The sequence below is a fragment of the Dromaius novaehollandiae genome, chromosome 29 (genome assembly GCF_036370855.1).
Source record: "Dromaius novaehollandiae isolate bDroNov1 chromosome 29, bDroNov1.hap1, whole genome shotgun sequence".
NCBI classification, from domain to species: Eukaryota; Metazoa; Chordata; class Aves; order Casuariiformes; family Dromaiidae; genus Dromaius; species Dromaius novaehollandiae.
In genome coordinates, this window is record NC_088126.1 from 2,295,904 (window position 1) to 2,313,789 (window position 17,886).

General features: G+C 61.1%; 1 protein-coding gene and 1 long non-coding RNA gene across 4 annotated transcripts; both read left to right on the forward strand.

Annotated features, from left to right (window-relative positions):
- The first annotated feature begins 264 nt into the window (after positions 1-264).
- On the forward strand, positions 265-11,909 carry LOC112993436 (uncharacterized). 3 transcript variants are annotated; one of them, XR_010385372.1, is made up of 8 exons: positions 265-1,445; positions 1,547-1,698; positions 3,350-4,107; positions 5,064-5,222; positions 6,871-7,072; positions 8,298-8,442; positions 9,721-10,856; positions 11,460-11,909. It is a non-coding gene; the product is annotated as an uncharacterized LOC112993436 (long non-coding RNA). The 3 variants fall into 3 exon arrangements; XR_010385371.1 differs by having other exon boundaries at positions 1,547-4,107; XR_010385373.1 differs by lacking the exon at positions 3,350-4,107.
- Positions 11,910-12,949: 1,040 nt separating this feature from the next.
- APH1A (aph-1 homolog A, gamma-secretase subunit) lies at positions 12,950-17,879 on the forward strand. The gene is made up of 7 exons (XM_064498933.1): positions 12,950-13,124; positions 14,640-14,810; positions 15,323-15,396; positions 15,832-15,954; positions 16,113-16,240; positions 16,662-16,785; positions 17,068-17,879. The coding sequence occupies exons 1-7, from the start codon at positions 13,012-13,014 to the stop codon at positions 17,130-17,132; spliced, it is 798 nt and encodes a 265-aa protein (XP_064355003.1). The 5' UTR covers positions 12,950-13,011; the 3' UTR covers positions 17,133-17,879.
- The last annotated feature ends 7 nt before the right edge of the window (positions 17,880-17,886 follow it).

Consider the following 17,886-nt stretch of genomic DNA (forward strand, 5'->3'; position numbering starts at 1 on the left):
CTCCCGCGCGGCCCGCGGGGCGGGGCTTCCTCCGCGCCGCCGGCGCCCTCATTGGCTGCGGGTCGCCGCGGGAGAGCGGCGCCCGATTGGCCGGCCGCGGTGCCCGTCGGCGGCGCGGCGCTTTAAAAACGGGCCCGGCGGCGCGCGGCGGGCGCCGCCTTGGTGCGCGCGGGCGCACGTGGGGCAGGTGGCGCGCGCGCGCGCCTCGTGGGCGGGGCCTGGGGCTCGTGGGCGGGGCCTGGGGCTCGTGGGCGGGGCCTGGGGCTCGTGGGCGGGGCGTTGCGTTGCACCGGGGCGGGGGTGTTTGCACGCCCGGTTGCACGGGGACGGTGCAAGGGGGGTTTTGCCCGTGGGGTTTTGCACGCGGGATTTTGCACGCCCGGTTGCACGGGGACGGTGCAAGGGGGGTTTTGCCCGTGGGGTTTTGCACGCGGGATTTTGCACGCCCGGTTGCACCGGGACGCTGCGAGGGGGGTTTTGCTCGGGGGCGTTTGCATGTCCCATTGCACAGGGTGGCTGCGGGAATGGGTTTTTTTTGCACGCCCGGTTGCACCGGGATGCTGCGGGGGGGTTTTGCCCGGGGGGGTTTGCACGCCCCGTTGCACGGGGTGGCTGCGGCTTGCACAGCTGGTTGCGCGGGGGTGCTGCGGGTGAGGTCTCGCACGTGGGGTTTGCATGCTGCTTGCACCGGCGGTCTCCGGGCAGGGATTTGCATGCAGGGGCGTTGCTCACCCGTTTAGATGCGGAGCTGCAGGCAGGGGTTTGCACGTGCAGTTTTGCACGCCCGGTCGCTCAGGGAGGCCTCTAGCTGAGGTTTTACACGCGGGTCGCTCCCCTGCTTGCAGGGGGGTTGCAGGCAGGGTTTTACACATGGGGCTTTGCATGCCCCGTTGCACCCTGCGGGGATGGTTTTGCATGCCCGGCCGCCCGGGGGGCTGCAGGTGGGGGTTTGCATGCCCGGCTGCTCGGGGGGGCTCTCGGTGGGGTGTTGCAGGTGGGGTTTTTGCTCGGCCGGCTGCACGGGGGGGCTGCAGGCAGGGTTTTGCACGCCGGGTCGCATGGCGCATTGCACAGAGGGTTTTCCCTGCGCTGTTGCACGGGGGGTTGCATGCCCCGGGGTTCCCTTTGCCCCGGTGGACATGGAAACGGGCACTTCCAGCTTCGCTTCCCCGGCAGCGCTGCCTTTGCGGCTGCTCTGGTGCCTCCTCCGCGCGCCTGCACGCTGCACCACGGCTTTCTGGACGCGCAGCAAGCCCGAACCGCCCGCGGCTCTCGCGCTGGTGCACGGACGCCGTGGAGGCCTGGCCCCAACCGCGTCGCCCTTGCTGGCTCCCAGTTAATCCCAGTTAGTCCTGACTAAACAGGAAACCATCCCTCGTTGCGCTTGGCGAGAGCGCTGCAAAAAAGCTCGCCGAAGCGTTGGCTCGCATCAAAATTTGGGTCCCGTGAGTTTTCTCAGCCGCTGATGCACGCTGAGCTGGTGCACGGCGCTGCCCCGGGCTCGAATTTTCTCATGTTTTCTCATGTATTTTCTCATTTTCTTTAGGAAAGAAGATGCGGGAGGTGTTAGCTACCGGCCCCGATGGATGAGAAGCTCTGAACATTTGTGCACTGCTGCTTTCAGCTGTGCAACACGGAGACGGCGACGTTTCGGCAATGCTGGGATGAGAAACCATGGGAATACGCTGGTGTATTGTGGTTTGTATAAACTGCGGAGAAAATTTGTCTTTAGGGTTTCCAAAAAGGGTGTTTTCAAACCTGCCGGCCCTGCAGAGGGCAGCTTTGAGCTATTTCCTGCAAATTATGAGCAAACCTTACTTTTTTATTTGGTGAAACCAGGCTGAGTCCCCGGGGCCGTGCTTCACCCCTCGGCTGCTCCCAAATGGCTCCCGGGGCCGGGCAAAAAACTGCATCGTGCAAAACACCTCGATTTGGGGACCAAAGCCCCCAAGCCGCGCCGTGCCCCCTCTTTCTGGGCGCAGCCGCGGAGGATGTGAACGCAGCAGGTCCGTGCACGGGAGCGGCGGTGCTTCTCCAGCCGATTTCTCCGCTGGGAAAAAGTCACCGAGCTCTGGCTGACGGCTGCCACTGCCCAAGCGATCGTGTTTAACCCGCCGAGGTGTTTCTGGGCTGAAATTGGCTGTTCCTGGCTTTTCAGGCCCGTCTGCCTTAGCGAGTGGTGCTATTAGCAGGTCCGCAGAGCAGAGCGGCCCGTGCTGATGTGCAGAATGCAGCTTTTGGGGTTTTTCCGCTGCTTTTTGAGCAGCTCCCGTCCGCTCCCAGGGACCGAGCACCCGTTTTGGGGCCGGATTGCCTTCAGCGCATCCGAGAAAAGCCCGGTGCCCGGCTGCGGGGGGGTCCCGGTGGTGGGAAGCGCAAATGGTGCTTCGAAAGCAGAATAGCCCTTGAGGGACCTTCTGGTTCCTCCTTCCATGAAGATAACGAAAGTTTTTCAAAAAGCGAGGCGGGAAATCCTCTTTGGCACTACAGCAGCCCGTCAGAAGGAGCTTTGGTCGCTCTCGGGAGTAAAACTAAGCAGCTGCTCGCGGTGCTGGGCCGGGCAGACCTTGCAGCGAGGAAGGTGCGAGCGCGTTGAATCGGCGAGAGCGACTTGTTAAAGCGTTACGTGATATCCAGGGCGATGCAGAAGGGTGGTGTCACCCCTTGGCTCCGGATGCGTTGCCGAGGAAAAACTCGGTTTTGCTACGAGAAAGGAGATTTTTTTCCCCCTATTAGAAAAATAGAAGTTAGGTGGCAGCGTAATTACGGTGCAAGAAAGAAGTGTATATTAGCTATTGAGCATATGCAAACTATGAGATCTGGTTGAATGATGTCAGCTTTGGAAAAGAGACGCTGTGGTTATTTCCAATTTCTTATTACACTTTCTATAAGCTCTCGCTAGCGATGCTGGGGCTGTGCGGGGGGAGGCAGCAGGGATCTGCCCCCTTTGGCCGCGTTCAGGCTTTTCTCATGCATCGTTGGGATAAATTACGGGTAATCACTCACATCTCTTATGGGAAGGGCTGGTTATTCATTTAATCACCTGTATTTCTGTAAGTCTGCGATAGTGATAAGGCAAAGGCGTACCTTATCTTAACGGAGCAACTTAAGTATTGCTGTTTTACCCTTTCTGTCTGTCCTTGAAGCGTGCTGTAAAGCTAATGCAGGTTTTATTGTACAAATTAGCTTTTCATGCCTCCTGTGATTAGGTTTCACTTTGAAATCTGTTGTTCTGGTCGTCGCTGTGCAGGACACCGCGGCTGGGCGACGGTGCTGGTGATCGTTAATGAACGTGGCGTGTTGCAAGCTTCATGCACGTGCTTTATTCTCACTGCTTTCTCCATTACAGGGTTAATCTCGGCTCTTGAGCAAGTTCAGAAATCGATTCCGAGTGATTACAGGCAAAGGTTAACGCTGCTTTGGACTTTCCTAGCAGCTCCCGCGATAGTGCAGCAAAGAGCCGGGAGGTGGCAGTGGCCAGCAGCGGATTTCGGTCCCCGGAGCTCCGGCGCGTCCCTGCGAAACGCTTGCTCCTGCTTCGTGTCCGCCGCAGCGGCCCCGGTGTGGAGCCGGGTGACCCGGGACGCGCTCGCACGGTGCCTTCCCGCTCGGCCGGTCCCTCGCGCCCCTCGGAGTTCTCCTTTCTTTGCTCACTTCTCCAATTTTTAGGTGCTTCTTGAAACTTGTGCTCGCGACCGCGGGCCGCGTTGGTCCTCGCTCTCCATCACGCAGCAGGTGCAAGAAATGGAGTTAAGAAAAATTACGGAAAATAACTTAGAGCTTACACCGTGGTTTAAGTGCTTTAAAATCCGCCTTTTGAGGGGACGAGTGCTACGCGAGTGCATTTCTTTTGTTTTCCCGTTCTGCTCTCGAGCAGGGCTGTTTCCTGGTGCCTTCCAGCGGTGCAACAGCTGGAAACGAGACGTCGCTGTCGGTCGCCCTGCAAACGTCGCGGGGACGGCTCCCGGCACGGCTCGGTCCTAAAGCTAAGGCGAAAACAGCCTGCGGAGAGGGAGCCCTGATGCTGCTGAGATTTTTCCACTCCAAGAGAAGATGCTGGGAGTTGGGGTGGAAAAAAGGCGCCCGTTAACCACGCGCATTTCTCTGGCGGGTGCCGCGATCGGCACCGGGGTTTCGGGCTGCGTCGCGCGGCGCAGAGACCTGTAGTCAGTTGTTAGCAATTTTATTGGCAGCGGTTCCTATTTACAAGAGAATAAGCGGAAATAGGAAGGGCCCTAGGCAGGACAAAGCTCTGTGGCGTGTGCACGAGGCGCTCGGCTCTGGGCAGCACCGTCAAGCTATTGAAAACTTTGTGTATAAAGTCGCGATTGTGCTGGATCCGGAGGGGACGGCTCCGTTCGGAGGACGCGGGGTGGCAGTGGGGTGTTTTCCCATCCCGGTCGCCGTGTCTGGAACAAGAGGAAGAGGCTCGGAAGCGGCCGGGATGTTCCTCCCATTGTGTGCGTGCCGCCCGGGCGCGGAGCGGGAATTTCGGGCGCACCTGGGGCTCTCGAAACCCGGGCGAGGGCTCCCGGCCGCGAGACGCCGTCTCGGCAAAGCGGCGATATCTCTACCGATGGGGGGGCTCAGGCTGTGACTTAGGGCTGCATCTTATGCAAAAAAGTCACTTTGCTTTGGAAACCCCCCTCAAAATGCTGCTTTTACCAGCAGCCATTAGTGTTGGTTAACTCTGGTTGTCCCTAGCATGCAGCCGGATGCCCCAAATCTCGAATTATTTTCAAAAGATGCTGCAAAGCGCTGCCTTAAAGGCCTGAGTCATCCTGGCTTAAAGAAATACTTTGAAGCATGCACGTGCTCGGATACCTAAGGAGGAAAACGGGGAGTTATAGCACGAAGCCCAGGAGGCTGAGGAGGATGGCGAGAGGGAGGTGGCCTTGCAGGGGAGATCCCACCGACTCCTGGTATTCCTGGGGAGGCAACGAGAAGAAATCGGTCGTTAATAGCCGGTTTAATAGGCGACACTCGATGCAGAGCGCTGAAGCCTGCCAGCATTCAGCGTTTCAAAACCAACACTTATAATCTATTTATTTCTTTCTTTCAAGGTGCTTCCTGCAAGGAAGGACCCCTTCGTTTTGGGGAGGAGGAAGGGAAACTCGGCTTACCTCCTCGTAGGAGTACATGGTCGGTATTAACGTAGTGTTCTCGGAGTAATATTCTACGGTCGCGTATAAGTAGTCGCCTGGAACGACAGCACAGCCCCGGTGAGTCCGCGCTCTGCACCGGCACTCGGGGTATCTCGGGCATCTCGTTCGAGCCCTAACGTGCTGCTTAGAAAACACACGTGGACAAAGCGGCAAAACAGGCTTTTCCCCGGGGCGGGGGGGGGGGGGGGTGTTGGAGCCCGCGCTCGGGGAGCTCGTTAGCCGCCTGTGTTAATTCTGGTCTCCTGGGATGGGCAGGAAGGTCGGGAGGGGACATGAGGCAGAAGCAAGGAAGGGTATGAGCAGAGGCTGGAAACGTCGTTGCCGGGGCTGCCCGGGCCCTGCCGAGGTTTCGGCGCCCCGAAACCGCCTTTCCTGGGCTCCCCGGGCGCCTCCGCGGCTCGGGGCACGGCCGGATGCCGCCGCCGCTCCCCTTCCCACGGCCTCCGTCCCCCGCTGCCAGATGTGGCTGCCCCCCCGGCGCGCCGAGGCTGAGTTTCTTGGCACGCGGCGGAGTGACTACTTTTAGCCTTTCCCCCAGTCCGCGCAGGAGCCGCGCGGAGGTGAAGGCTGTGCGGGATGAAAACGGAGCTGCGCTCCATTCCGCTGCTCCCGTTAGGGGCTGGGCTTGCGCAGAGCAACCCCGAAAACCCCGGGAAGATGCTTTTGTCCAAGCACCGCGTTAGCCACGAGCCCGCTTCGCCCCGGCTCCTTATTCCCGGTGCCGCAGCTCGGTGACCGGCAGCGTTTCGGCCGGGGGGGTTTTGGAGCCCGACATGTGCATAGGAAGGAAACCGAGAAAGCGAGGATTAAGTCATCGGAGGAAATGCTTTAGCGGGCAGCGCTTGGTCTCTGCCTGGCACGAAGGGGCCGTCGCCAGCCTCGCGTGTGCTGCGAGGCCGCGCGCTCGCAGTTGCACTGGCTGCAGCCACGGTTAAGCTGTGATGAGTTAAACCTGCTGCCTAGCCCTTGCCTTATGTGCAGGGGTTATTCCCACTCAGCGGTGGGTATCTGTTGCATACGGCACAGTCTGTATCAAAGACATCCAGTGTGATTTATCCAAACATCAATGTTTTCATGCACGAGGGTCACTAGAAGCTTTTTTGCAAGTCGCTGGAGAAATTAGCTGCCTATTTTAGGCTGTTACTCTCCTAAGTGCTGCCCTTGCTCAGAGCATGGTGCCGAGTCCCTCTTTCCCCCCGCTGACCGCGAAGGGGGCTGGGGAAAGGTGCAGGGAGCTCGGCGTAAGCCTTTTCCATTTACGCATCCGCAATTAGGCGAGGTGAGTCTCACTGCTGGTATAGTTATGTTATCGCGTGCCTTTTCCCCTACGAATAGTCAGCGTAATTCCGATTCAGCTGAATAGCCCCTATTGCGGGAGCTTTCCCTGCGTTTTCCTGCTTAGCGCACAAGTTAGACCTAGCTCTTGGAATACATACGTGACCGTAAATTGCAGTCTTATGCCAAGCTCTTGGTTTATCTAAGCTGAGTTATGGTTCAGACCTATATTTCTACTCGATTTCTGCAGAGCTCCAATGCCGCGAGCTCCCCGGTCGCCGTGCCCGGAGACCTCCGGCCCTTTCCGCCCGCGGTTATCCTACGCTTTGCTTTTGCCGTTCCCACCGGCGGATCAGAAAGCAGTGTTTCTCACCAAAGCGGGACGCGTAGTCGTATAGAAACTCCGTTATCTCTTCTTCTGTCTCGGCAGTTCCTTAAAAAGAAAAAGATGGTTTATCTTACGGCTTAAGCGGAGATTCCCGAGGAGCCGGCTTGCCCCCCGCCCGCGGGATACGGCTTCACACGGATGGTTTCCTTGATTTATTGGCGCTTTGTGGCGAAACTCGGCCCCTCGTGGGAGCAACGCGCTGGCAATCTGGCCCGTGATTAAATCCCCGACTTGGGAGCGGGAGGTATCGTGTTACCGGCGGGACGAGGGCGTTTTGCTGGGGGCGGGCGCGGGTTTTCCGGGAGAGGGGACTCAGCAGGGCTGGGCGCGTTCCCGTGCCGCCCCTCCGTCCCCAGGCTCGTGTGGGGTTCGCAGCTCCAATCCGCGTTTCAGAGCCCCTCGGATGCCCTGTGCTCCCAAGCCTGATTAATTCCCCATGTGTGTTTTTCTGTGCAGCAGCTGAAGCCTTCAGCAAAGATGCTCGCGCTTCCGTAGGGCCGAGCCGCTATAAATAGGCTCATGAATAGCACAGCTCCACTGAAGTCACCGAGGCCGGCTCATTTCCCTTTTCCAAAGATAAAGTTAACCATCTTCTCTTTTCCCAGCGCCGGCTCGTAAACCAGGCTAGCTTGGGAAATTAAGCTCTAGTGCTGCTGAGCGTGCGCTTAGCCGTGCTGTGGGACGGTCCTACCTCCGTGTTCGGAGCTGGCAGCCCGCGTCCGGAGACGCTCGGCTCCGGGATCGTTTGGAAATTGGGACCTGAAGTGAAGGTTTCTTCAAAGGGGCAGCAAAGCCCCGAGCTGGGAGTTGGGCTCTTTGCTCAGCCTGGCCCTGGCCCTGCTCCGCCGGGTCGCTGCGTTTTGGGGGAGCTCTGGGACGCTAAATAATGTCACTTACAGCCGTCGGCGGCTGCGACACCCCGCAGGGCTCGCGCTTTGGAAGCGTCCTGTCCTCCTTGGCTACAGCAGCATAAACTTTGGGCTCGGGTGTGCGCTTTCCCGTGTACTAAGCTTTCCAGAAAACATTATTTAGAGCCGGCTGTTGTATTTGGGCTGGAAGGATGCTAAGAATAATAATATATCAATTGCATTGGGTGGTTAGTGAGGGCGAAGAACTTCCATCTGGAAATCCCCCGGCCGGGGCAGGCTGACAGTGCCGGTTTTTAACCCGTTGTGGGATGTTTTACGTGTCGGGCTCGTTCTGACAGCGAAGGGGAAACGCTCTTTGCTTCGTTAACCGCTTGCTGCCGTTGCCTTTGCTCACTCGGCAGCCCTTGCCCTCCGCCACCCCGCGAGCGCCGCGGGAAAGCCGCGTCTTCCCCTGCCTCTCTCCTGCTCCCAGCTATATATTGCAAAATATTTTGGCTGTGGCACGGAAAGCATGAGTTGTAAGGCTGTATTCTGCAAGCACACACTTGTTCATAGCTTAGCATTTGTGCATTGGGCTTTTTCCTCTTTTCTTTCCTGCAGATACCGCTCCCTCCGGACCCACCCCGAGCACCGTGCAGCATCTCGCCGAAACGCCGCGGCGCTTCCCCGAGGTCGGCACGAGCCGGGACAGCGGAGCGTACTCACCCAGGCCGAAACGGAGCGCCAGGACGGCCGCGAGCAGCAAGTTCGTCATCCTCTGCTGCGGCGTAGTCGGCCGGCTGCCGCCCGGCGCTGCTCCTCGGGAATGTCTCGAGCAGGAAATGACACTCGGCGAGGGCTGCGCCGAGCCTCGCGGCTGAGCGCGGCTCTGCCTGAACATCACCCGCCGGGTGCCGCTGGATCGAGTTTATTGGCCGATTTTAGTTTATTGGCTGGGAGGAGCGGCGGGGGGAAGTGTGACACGGCCCCGAAACTGCGACCGGCTGAAGCTTTCGCTCGGCAGAAAGTTCCCCGCTGCGGCAGTGCCGCGCTCCGGGCGCTGCTCCCGCCATAAAGATGGTTTTAATTAAGCTCTCGCTGCTGCACGTTTTGGGCAAATTGTGCTATTGATAGCAGAGCCTGCTCGTGGAGGAGTCGGCCGTTAAGAGCCCGGGGCAGATGGGGACAGGAGCCAAGACCACGGCTTCGGTTCCCCCCTTGCCTTTTGGAGCAGCTCCCATCTTCCCTGTCGCTCCCCCGCCCGCTGCCTCAGTTTCCCCAGCACTCGGGAGGGCTGCAAACAGTTAAGGGCTTGTTTGGGTTTCTAAAATACAGAAATACGCTGGTGTGAGATGCTTTAGGAGCCATATTCTGGTTTTTTAATAGTATTTGTGTGCGCTTTCCGCATCCGGAGGATGTGGTGCTTTGGTATACGTTGATATCAGCATCTTTTTCTCCCTTGCTCCTCTAAAAATAGAAGCAAAATAGACAAAAAAAAGTGGTTGGGAAAGATCTTTCAGAAGATGGAAAGCGGGGATGGGAGCTCGGAGGAGAAACACGTTCCCGCAGGGAGCTGCGGCCCCGGGGGGAACCGCGACTCCTCGCTGTGGGTTTGCTGCGGGAGGGAGCCCAGAGCACAACGGTTTCGCAGTGATAAACTTCTTTTTTTAATGAATAACTGCCTGTTGACCCAATGCGATGCCTTTTTTTGGACTCTAGCAAATGCTTTTGGCGAGTGGCACTTGAAGGATGAGCTGGGGAGGCCTCTGCCTCCCGCGTGCAAGGGTGGGAGCAAAGATCGTAAGCTGAAGGTGGAATTTTTTGGTGAAAACGTGACACGTTTAATTCCGAGGTGCTGCCGGGCTGGAATTGCCCGTGGGGTGGGGAGAAATCCTCGAGCTTTCTGAGCTGGAAAGGGACCAGTTCTGCATGATGGCTCGTGGAGGGAGATCAGAGTCCTGCGGGAAAGAACAGCTGAGAAGTTTTAGACAATAAGAGTGGAGCAAACATCAAGCTTTTTCCTTTTTTTTCCCTTTTTCCCCAGCTAAAAGGGAGCAGAAGTGAAGAACTGCGTCTTGCAGCTCCCCACCGCGGTGCGTGTTTCGCCCCAGGGCCGCTTCCCACCGCCGGAGCGAAGGGTTAAGCGGGAGGAATGCGAGCGGCCGCGCAAAAACCGCCTGGAAAAGCACGTTCCCCGGCCGAGCAGAGCTCTGACCTCGCAGGAGAGCTTCCCTGGGGAGCCAGCGCGCGTGGGCAGCCGAGGGACGGAGCCCGGAAGAGTTAAAACACGACGGTTTAAAAGCTGAAACTCAGCGATTCCTTTTTGGCGTTAGGGCAGTACCCTGGGGTGCACACATTAGCAAATTCTGGACTAAAACCTTAATTTTTCTGTAAAAAAAGCTATCCTGTGAGCCCAGGGCACCCCAGTGTCCATCATTTCCCCCTCATTTTGCTTATGATTTTAGAGACTGAACGTAGATGTGGATTTGGGTTGCATTTCTGGCTGCGAAAAAGCAATTGCTCTTTAATTTGGTTTTCCTCTTAGCTTTTATCCTTGCTTGCTTTGACCATCCCACGCTGGAGGACAAACCATCATCCAACGCGCGGCCAAAAAAGGCAACAATAAGCAATGGCTTTTCCATCTCCGGCACCACACTCCTTTTTAAATCAAATTTGTCGAAAAACCACATCATTTAAAATCGAATTCCTCTTTCGCGTGATGCGGGCTGGAACTTTGTGCCTTTTTTTCCTTTGAAGCGCCCTGAAACGTTTTGCTCCCGGAAAAACCCCAGTCGCTGAGCTTTTACATCCTGCTCAGCCAAACCTGTAGCGCCGGGTGAGTCCGGTCCCGGGGGCAGATTTTGGGGAGAAACGCGGCGAAACGCCGTTGCTTTACGCCAGGAATGCCGGGCAGCGTACAGACACCGCTGAGCCACCCCTCGCACGCGGATGCAGAACGTCATTTCCCAGGTTTAATGGGAGGAAGCCGCCTGAAGGGGAATATTAAAAAAGAAAAAAAGGAAGAAAACAACAAAACGGGGCCGGTAAATGGGACCGGGCTGCTGATAATACCGCGGGGGCGGAAGTCGCCGCACGCGGACGGCGAGAAGATGGATGAATACATCACACCCCGGGCGTGGGAAGGAAGCGGATTCATCCATCCCCCCCGCGCTGCCCCAGGTTGGAAAATAAGCTTTTTTTTTCCAAATGCGAGGCCATGGCGGGGTTGAGCCCGCCGTCCCCGGGGGGATCCCGTCGAGGACCTGGCTCGCACCGCTCCTCTGGCGAGACGCGTTTTTTCTGCTCTAAATAAAGCTTTCCTGCCCTTCCCCGCCGTCGCGTAAACAGCAGCGCCCTGGGCTGGCCCCTCCGATCGGGGGCACGTGGCCTTGCAAGTCGCATTCTTGGAAATTAAAAAAATAATGCACTTTTAAATGCTATTTCTAAATATATATATAATACATCTTTTAAAACGGGTTTTGTTTGCTCATGCACGTAGAGAGAGATGCATCCCTTTGTCACGGTGTTTGTTCCTTGTGGGTTTAGTGCTGTTGCATCTCCCTGCAGGGCCAGCTGAATTTTTTGCAGCTAAAATGAGGGGTTTCTAACCCCAAGCCGGCTAAAAACCCGCTTTGAGGCTGCAACATCACTGCAGCACCAGGCCAGTTCCTCGTTCCCGTGGCGGTGAGGGCGCGGGAACGCCGGCTGCGGGGCCGGGACGGGGATGCTCCTCTGAGCAGTTTGTTTTGCAAATAGTGTGGGTTTTTTTCCCCCCTTAATTAGACGCAGATTGGGGCCGCGTGGGAAGCGTTTCGGCTCGGCCGGCGAAGGGATGTTCATCGCCCTGCTCCCGTTGCCCCCCCGGAGATGCTGCTGCAACGACGCCCGAGACCGGCCCCGAACCGCGACGTTTCCCAGCGCTTCGTGCGCCGGATGCGGGAGCAGAAAAAGATGAAGACGGCACCGCATGGGACTGCAGCAAGGCTAATGAACCCCGGACATCCGTAGTGACACCTGGATACGGAGCGCAGCACTCGGCCTCGCAGCCTTTCCCGCGGCCCCGTCCTTGGCATGAAGCACGGGAAAAGCAGCAGGAGCAACGGCTGAAATGCAGCTTTGCTTAATTCGGCGAGTTTAACGGCTTTTTTTACCCCACCTTGTTCAACGGCAGCTCTCGCAATGGTGAACGCAATAATTTGATGAAAATCTGAGACTTTGGTCGCCAGGAAATCAGGAATTTTGTTATTTGGGTGTCATCTCGCTGCTGCTGAGCGTCTCCCGCCGCCGGTTACGACGTTCCTCCTCGTCCGGCGAGGAAAAACGGGCAGCGACCGCTTTTCCCAGCCGGAGCGAAGCCGCGTCGGCCCCACGGGACGGTGTCACCCGGGGTGTCACCCGCGCCGGCGGTCGCCGGAGAGGGTTTTTGCAGGGCGCTTGTGCGGCCGCTGCTGCAGCTGCTGGGAGAGGCTTTCCGGGAAGCGCCGCGGCAGAGACCAGCCAGGGCAGCCCCAGCGCCTGCCGCCAGCCCGGGCGGTCTGCGGGAACGCGGCGCGGGGAAGAAGCAGAATTGGGGTGGCCTGGTAATAATCATACGTGATTAAACGCTTGCAATACCCACGCCCGGGGCGTTCACGCGCCGCGGTAGTGACGGGAGCGTAAGGATCTGCTCCCCCCGCCCCGGCGCTGCCTCCGGGGAGGTTTGCAGCTCTCTTTGCAAATCCTCAAATTAACGCAATTAAACTCTGCGTCTCGGAGAGGTTAAACAAGCTGGAAGGTGCTCCGCGGACGGCGGCGCTGATGGTGCTCGGCTCGGCCCTCCCTGGCGCCCGGCACCGTTTCCGCGGGGTTTTTCCCCGCTCTGCGGCGTCGACCGCAGCGGATGGGGACGAGCGTTTCGCCCGGTTTGGAGGACGGAGCAGAGCCGCGCTGAGGCCTGGCTGCGCCTTTAGCATTTTAGATTAGGGAAAGGGGCGACGGTGGGTTAGAAAATAAACCAGCACGACGGATACAGCCCCAAACTCCTTTTTCTTGCCGTCCTGCAGCTAGGAAGGGCCACGCGCCCAGCTCCTGCTTGCTGCATTGAATTTAACTGTGCTCCCAGCGGGGATAAGTCGCCCCCAGTCTCCCCAGTCCCTCCCAGTCTCCCCAGTCCTCCCAGTGCCCCCAGTCTCCCTGGCCCTGCCCGGAGCACACGCTCCCCCCCCCCACCGCCGCCTCCTGCTGCGCAGCCTCCCGCCCGCAGGGGTCGCCGCGCCGCTGCCGCCCGCGGACTGCAGCTCCCGGCGTGCACCGCGCGCTGCGGCGCGTGGCCCCGCTCGGCCGCCGTCGCGCCGCCATGGGGGCCGCCGTGTTCTTCGGGTGCGCGGGCATCGCCTTCGGGCCGGCGCTGGCGCTCGTGCTGCTCACGGTGGCGGCGGAGCCGCTGCGCGTCATCATCCTCGTGGCCGGGTGAGCGGCGGCGGCGGGCGGGGGGCCGGTTGGGGGCCTGAGGGGGCGGTTCTGGGGCAGCTGAGGGGGGCTAGGCAGCACCGGGGGGGTCGAGGGGCCGGTTGGGGGCCTGAGGGGGCGGTTCTGGGGCAGCTGAGGGGGGCTAGGCAGCACCGGGGGGGTCGAGGGGCCGGTTGGGGGCCTGAGGGGGCGGTTCTGGGGCAGCTGAGGGGGGCTAGGCAGCACCGGGGGTTCGAGGGGCCGGTTGGGGGACTGAGGGGGCGGTTCTGGGGCAGCTTGGGGGGCCTGAGGGGAGCAGGCAGCGCTGGGGGGGCAGTTGTGGGGCAGCTGGGGGGGGTTAGGCAGCACCAGGGGGATGGGGGGGGAGTTGGGGGTCTGAAGGGGCAGTTGTGGGGGGTGGTTCTGGGGCAGCTTGGGGGGCCCGAAGGTGGCAGGCAGCGCTGGGGGGCTGGGGGGGCAGTTGTGGGGCAGCTGGGGGGGGTTAGGCAGCTGGGGACGGGCTGGGGGCTGGTTGGGTGTGTGAGGGGGTGGTTCTGGGGCAGCTGGGGGAGGGTTAGGCAGCACTGGGGGGGCGGTTGGGTGTGTGGGGGCAGTTCTGGGGCAGCCTGGGGGGTCTGAGGGTGACAGGCAGCACCGGGGGGCCTGAGGGGGCAGTGGGGGGGCTTGTGGGGGCAGCTCTGGGGAGCCCAGGGGAGAGCTGAGGGGAGCACTGGGAGGCTGAGGGGCTGCTCTGGGGCGGTTGAGGGCGTCTGGGGGGTGGGGGGCAGCGGGGGGGAGCCTGGAGAGGGTTTGGGGGCAGGTGCAGCGAGGCTCTCAGCTTGGACCAGCTTGGAAAGCGCGACCGTATCCTGCTAACTTGGAGGCCGCGGCTTTATCTCCGCCTTCGCTCGGTAAATCCGCGAGGAACGCGGGCGCCGGCTCTGCCTGGTGCCGGCAGGCAGCTCCTGAGCCGCTTAACGAACTGCTGGGGCTGAAACCTGCGTCTGGGCCTGGCTCGGAGCTGCGCCGGGGGCAGATCCCGCAGCGCGGCCCCTCGGGCGCTTCCGCGGGATTTTGTGCTGGCTGTGACCTGTCCCGCCGCCCCTCCGGCTGGGTCAGCGAAAGCAGGATGAGAGCGAGTCCTGTTCACGCCGAGAGCCTCCGCTGTGCTGGCGGTGTTGGGCCGCGCGCTGTAGCCGGCCCCGCTGTCTCGCTGTGCTCGTCTCCTCCAGGAACTTTCCTCAGAGCGGGTTGACGTGGCCCTGAGGAGCCAAATGAGGATTTCTGCCTCCAAATCTGTTTGATTTTCAGTCCTGCGCTTCCTCCGCGTACCTTGCAGCAGATTAGCGTGTCTCACATGACAGCGAATGTTGCAATTGAAAGCTTCCCTTGTTGAATGCGTGACCTGGACCTAGGTCAAGCCAAACAAGCAGCTTATTTAACAGCACGTGTTCGCTGTGTGATTCCAGGCTCCGGATCACGAGCAGAAGCGCTGGGGGGGTCCCTGTCTCAGCTTGTCCTTTCCCTTCCGCACAGGGCTTTTTTCTGGCTGGTGTCTCTGCTCCTGGCGTCTTTGATCTGGTTCGTTTCGGTCCATCTCAGCGACCGGGAGGACTCCAAGCTTCAGTACAACCTCCTCGTCTTCGGGGCCGCCGTCTCCGTGCTGCTGCAGGAGGTGTTCAGATTCGCCTACTTCAAGCTGCTGAAGTAAGGGCCGTCGGGGGCAGCCCGCGCGCGGCAGCTCCGTCCCAATGTTCCTTCTGCTGGGAGCCACGGGTGGGGCCCCACCGCGGTTCCCCAAGGCGTTGCAGAGTCTTCCTCGTCAGCAGACTGTAATGTCGGCCGTCCTGCTTTGCGGCGAGCGCGCGTCTGGAAGGGCAGTGGGGCAGTAGGGCTGTTGCCTACAGCCCTCGCGCTAGATGCTGTACAGTAAGCGCTGCGGGTGTGACTGTTCCCCCAGCTGAAGGGCGGCCAGGGGCCTTGACCTGCCGGGAGCTTTTAGCTGGGAGAAGAGCTCCGGTGTGGCCGGTGGGCACAGCAATATCCAGGGAACCCTGCAAAACATCTTCCTCCTTCAATCCTGGAGAACTCAAACTCCTTGATAAATAACCGACCTGCCCTGACCTGTTGGACAAACCTCCCTTTGACGGGCAGAGCCCCGCGCAGACCCGGTTCCAAGCTAACGCCCCGTTTGCGCCTCTCTCCCCTCCCTCCCGCAGGAAGGCGGACGAAGGCTTGGCTATGATCAGCGAGGACGGCCGGTCCCCCATCTCCCTCAAGCAGATGGCCTACGGTGAGCGCCGGGCAGGGGTTGGGCTGGGCGCTGACCCTCCACGCGCGCTTCTGCCGGTGCGGGATGTTCAGGCATCGGAGACTGGCCACAATCAAGCCTTCCCGGTGTCTTTTTCATCCTCCTGCCTTTTCCCTGGGGTTTCTGTTAGTTCGGGGAGCGGGGAATCTCTGCGGATGCTCTTGGTGGCTTATGTATCCATCTGAGTGGTTTCTTACCCGGACGCTTCCCGGAAATCTCTGCCACCCCTGCAGCAGGACCTGTTAGGCTCAGCCCAGCTCTGTCCCCACGTGCCAGGCAGCTCCGAACGGCTGTGGGAGGGCAGGAACAGGCGGCGGGGCGCTGTGGATCTGAGCCGTCGACAGAGTCTTGCTGCAGCGCGTGGCAGAGGCGCTGTCAGCCCGGGGCGTCCTGGCTGACGTCCCCCTCCCTCCGCAGTGTCGGGCCTGTCCTTCGGGATCATCAGCGGCGTGTTCTCCGTCATTAACATCCTGGCGGACTCCATCGGGCCCGGCGTCGTCGGGATCCACGGGGACTCGCCGTACTACTTCATCACGTCGGGTGAGGCGGGGACCGGCGCGCGGCCGGGGCGGTGGGGACGGGCGGCAGGAGCGCTTGCGCACGGCGCTGCGCCCCTCCGCGCGGGAAACGGTTTTGGCGTCGCGTCCGCTGGGAGCCGATGCTCTGCGGCGGTTGAAGCGGGAGCCCTCTTCCCCCAGCCTTCCTCACCATGGCCGTCGTCTTCCTCCACACCTTCTGGGGAGTGATCTTCTTCGACGCCTGCGAGAAGCGCCGCTACTGGTGCCTGGGGCTGGTCGTCGCCAGCCACCTCGTCACGTCAGGGCTGGTGAGCTGATGAGCCGGGACAGGCTGGCGCTGCGGGATCTGCGCTGGAAGCCGTCCCCGGAATAAAGCAGGCTTTGTTGTCACCGGGCACGGCGCGTTTCAGGCTGTAAACGTCTCTGTTTCAGAGATTGGGGCCAGTGCTGTCCCTCCTCCGCACCCCCGGCCCGGCAGCCTGCCCGGCTGCGCGCGGGGGGCCGAGTGGGGTTAGCGGGGGACGGGGGGTCGGCCGGGGGATTAGCTGCTAAGCTGCCGGCGGGAAAGCGCTGGGCAGGAATTTTAGCCGGGCTCGTTAGTGCTCTGCTGTGTTCGGAGGGGGCTGGGGCCGCGGGAGGGCCCTGGTGCCCCCTTCGCGCTGCCGTACCCGGTGCCGGGGGGCTTCTGGCCGACGGTGGCACCTCTAATACGTGTCTCTCTGTCCCCAGACGTTCCTGAACCCCTGGTACGAGGCCAGCCTGGTCCCTATCTATGTCATGACGGTCTGCATGGGCGCCTGGGCCTTCTTCACGGCCGGCGGCTCCCTCCGCAACGTCCTCAAGTGCCTCTCCTGTAAGGGCGGGCTGGGCCGGGGGGGGGGCGTGGGGCGGGGTGTCCCCCTTGGCACCCCGGGGTCCCTCTGGGCGTCCCGCCGTCTCCCGGAGGGGTTTGGGTGGGACGGAGGCGGCCGCCGGGGATCCCAGCGGCCCTGGGACGGGGGGAGGAGGGGTCCGGCCCGTAATCGTCTCCGTTCTGTTGAACGGCGGCTGCGTCCCCCGGCCCTGGGGGGTTTCTCCGCACCCGCGAGCCGGTTTCGCCCCCCAAAGCGGCGCTGCTGGCCCCTCTCCCCCCCAGGCAAGCCGGAGGAAGACGGCAGAGTGATGATGTACTCGGCGCTGCGGGTGCCCTTCGAGGACTGAGCATCTCTGCAGCAGCCCGCGGCCCTGCCCAAGTGCCCTGTTCGTGGCAGCTGGACCCTCTCACGGCACCGCTACCTGCGCCGGGCGGGGGGCTCGGGCCCCTCCGGCCCCCTCCCCAGCCGCAGTGGGGCTGGGGCAGCCTCCGCCCCAGGAATTGGGAGAGATCGGGACCCTCCAGCGTTCCCGGGCGGCTCTGCGGGAGAGGCTGAGCCCCGACGCGGCCTCTCGCCGCTCGACGAAGCTCTCGTTCGCGCGGGGCCCGTGGCGCAGGCCCTGCTCCGGAGTCGCTTCCTGGGGCCGCTCCCGCCCCGCCGGTGCCGCGCTCCGGCCGCGCGGAGCCTCCCAACCTCGGCGCTGCCCTTGGCTTCGTCAGCGACTCTTTGGGGTTGTATTTTCTTATTGGGGGGGGGGAGAGGGGAGCGGTCTGAGTGCCGGGGGGGCCCCGAGCTCGGTGCAGACCCCGGCGGGAGCAGGACCCGGCGGAGAGGGCGACGCTCGAGCAGCCCAGCCTTCATCCCGGAGCTGACCGGCCTCCCCCTCGCTCTGCAGGGCAAGAGGGGCTCTGGGACGCGCCGAGTCGCTGCTGTTTTTGGGGACCGGGGGGGCCAGTCGCTGCCCCTCTCGCGAGCTTTCCAACCTCGCTCCTTGGGTCTTTTCTACTCCCCTGGGAGCACTTGTTACTGTACGGGGGGGGGGGGCTGGGGGTTAAATTATTTTTTTGATTCAGAGTAAAATTCTTTTAATAGACTGAGTG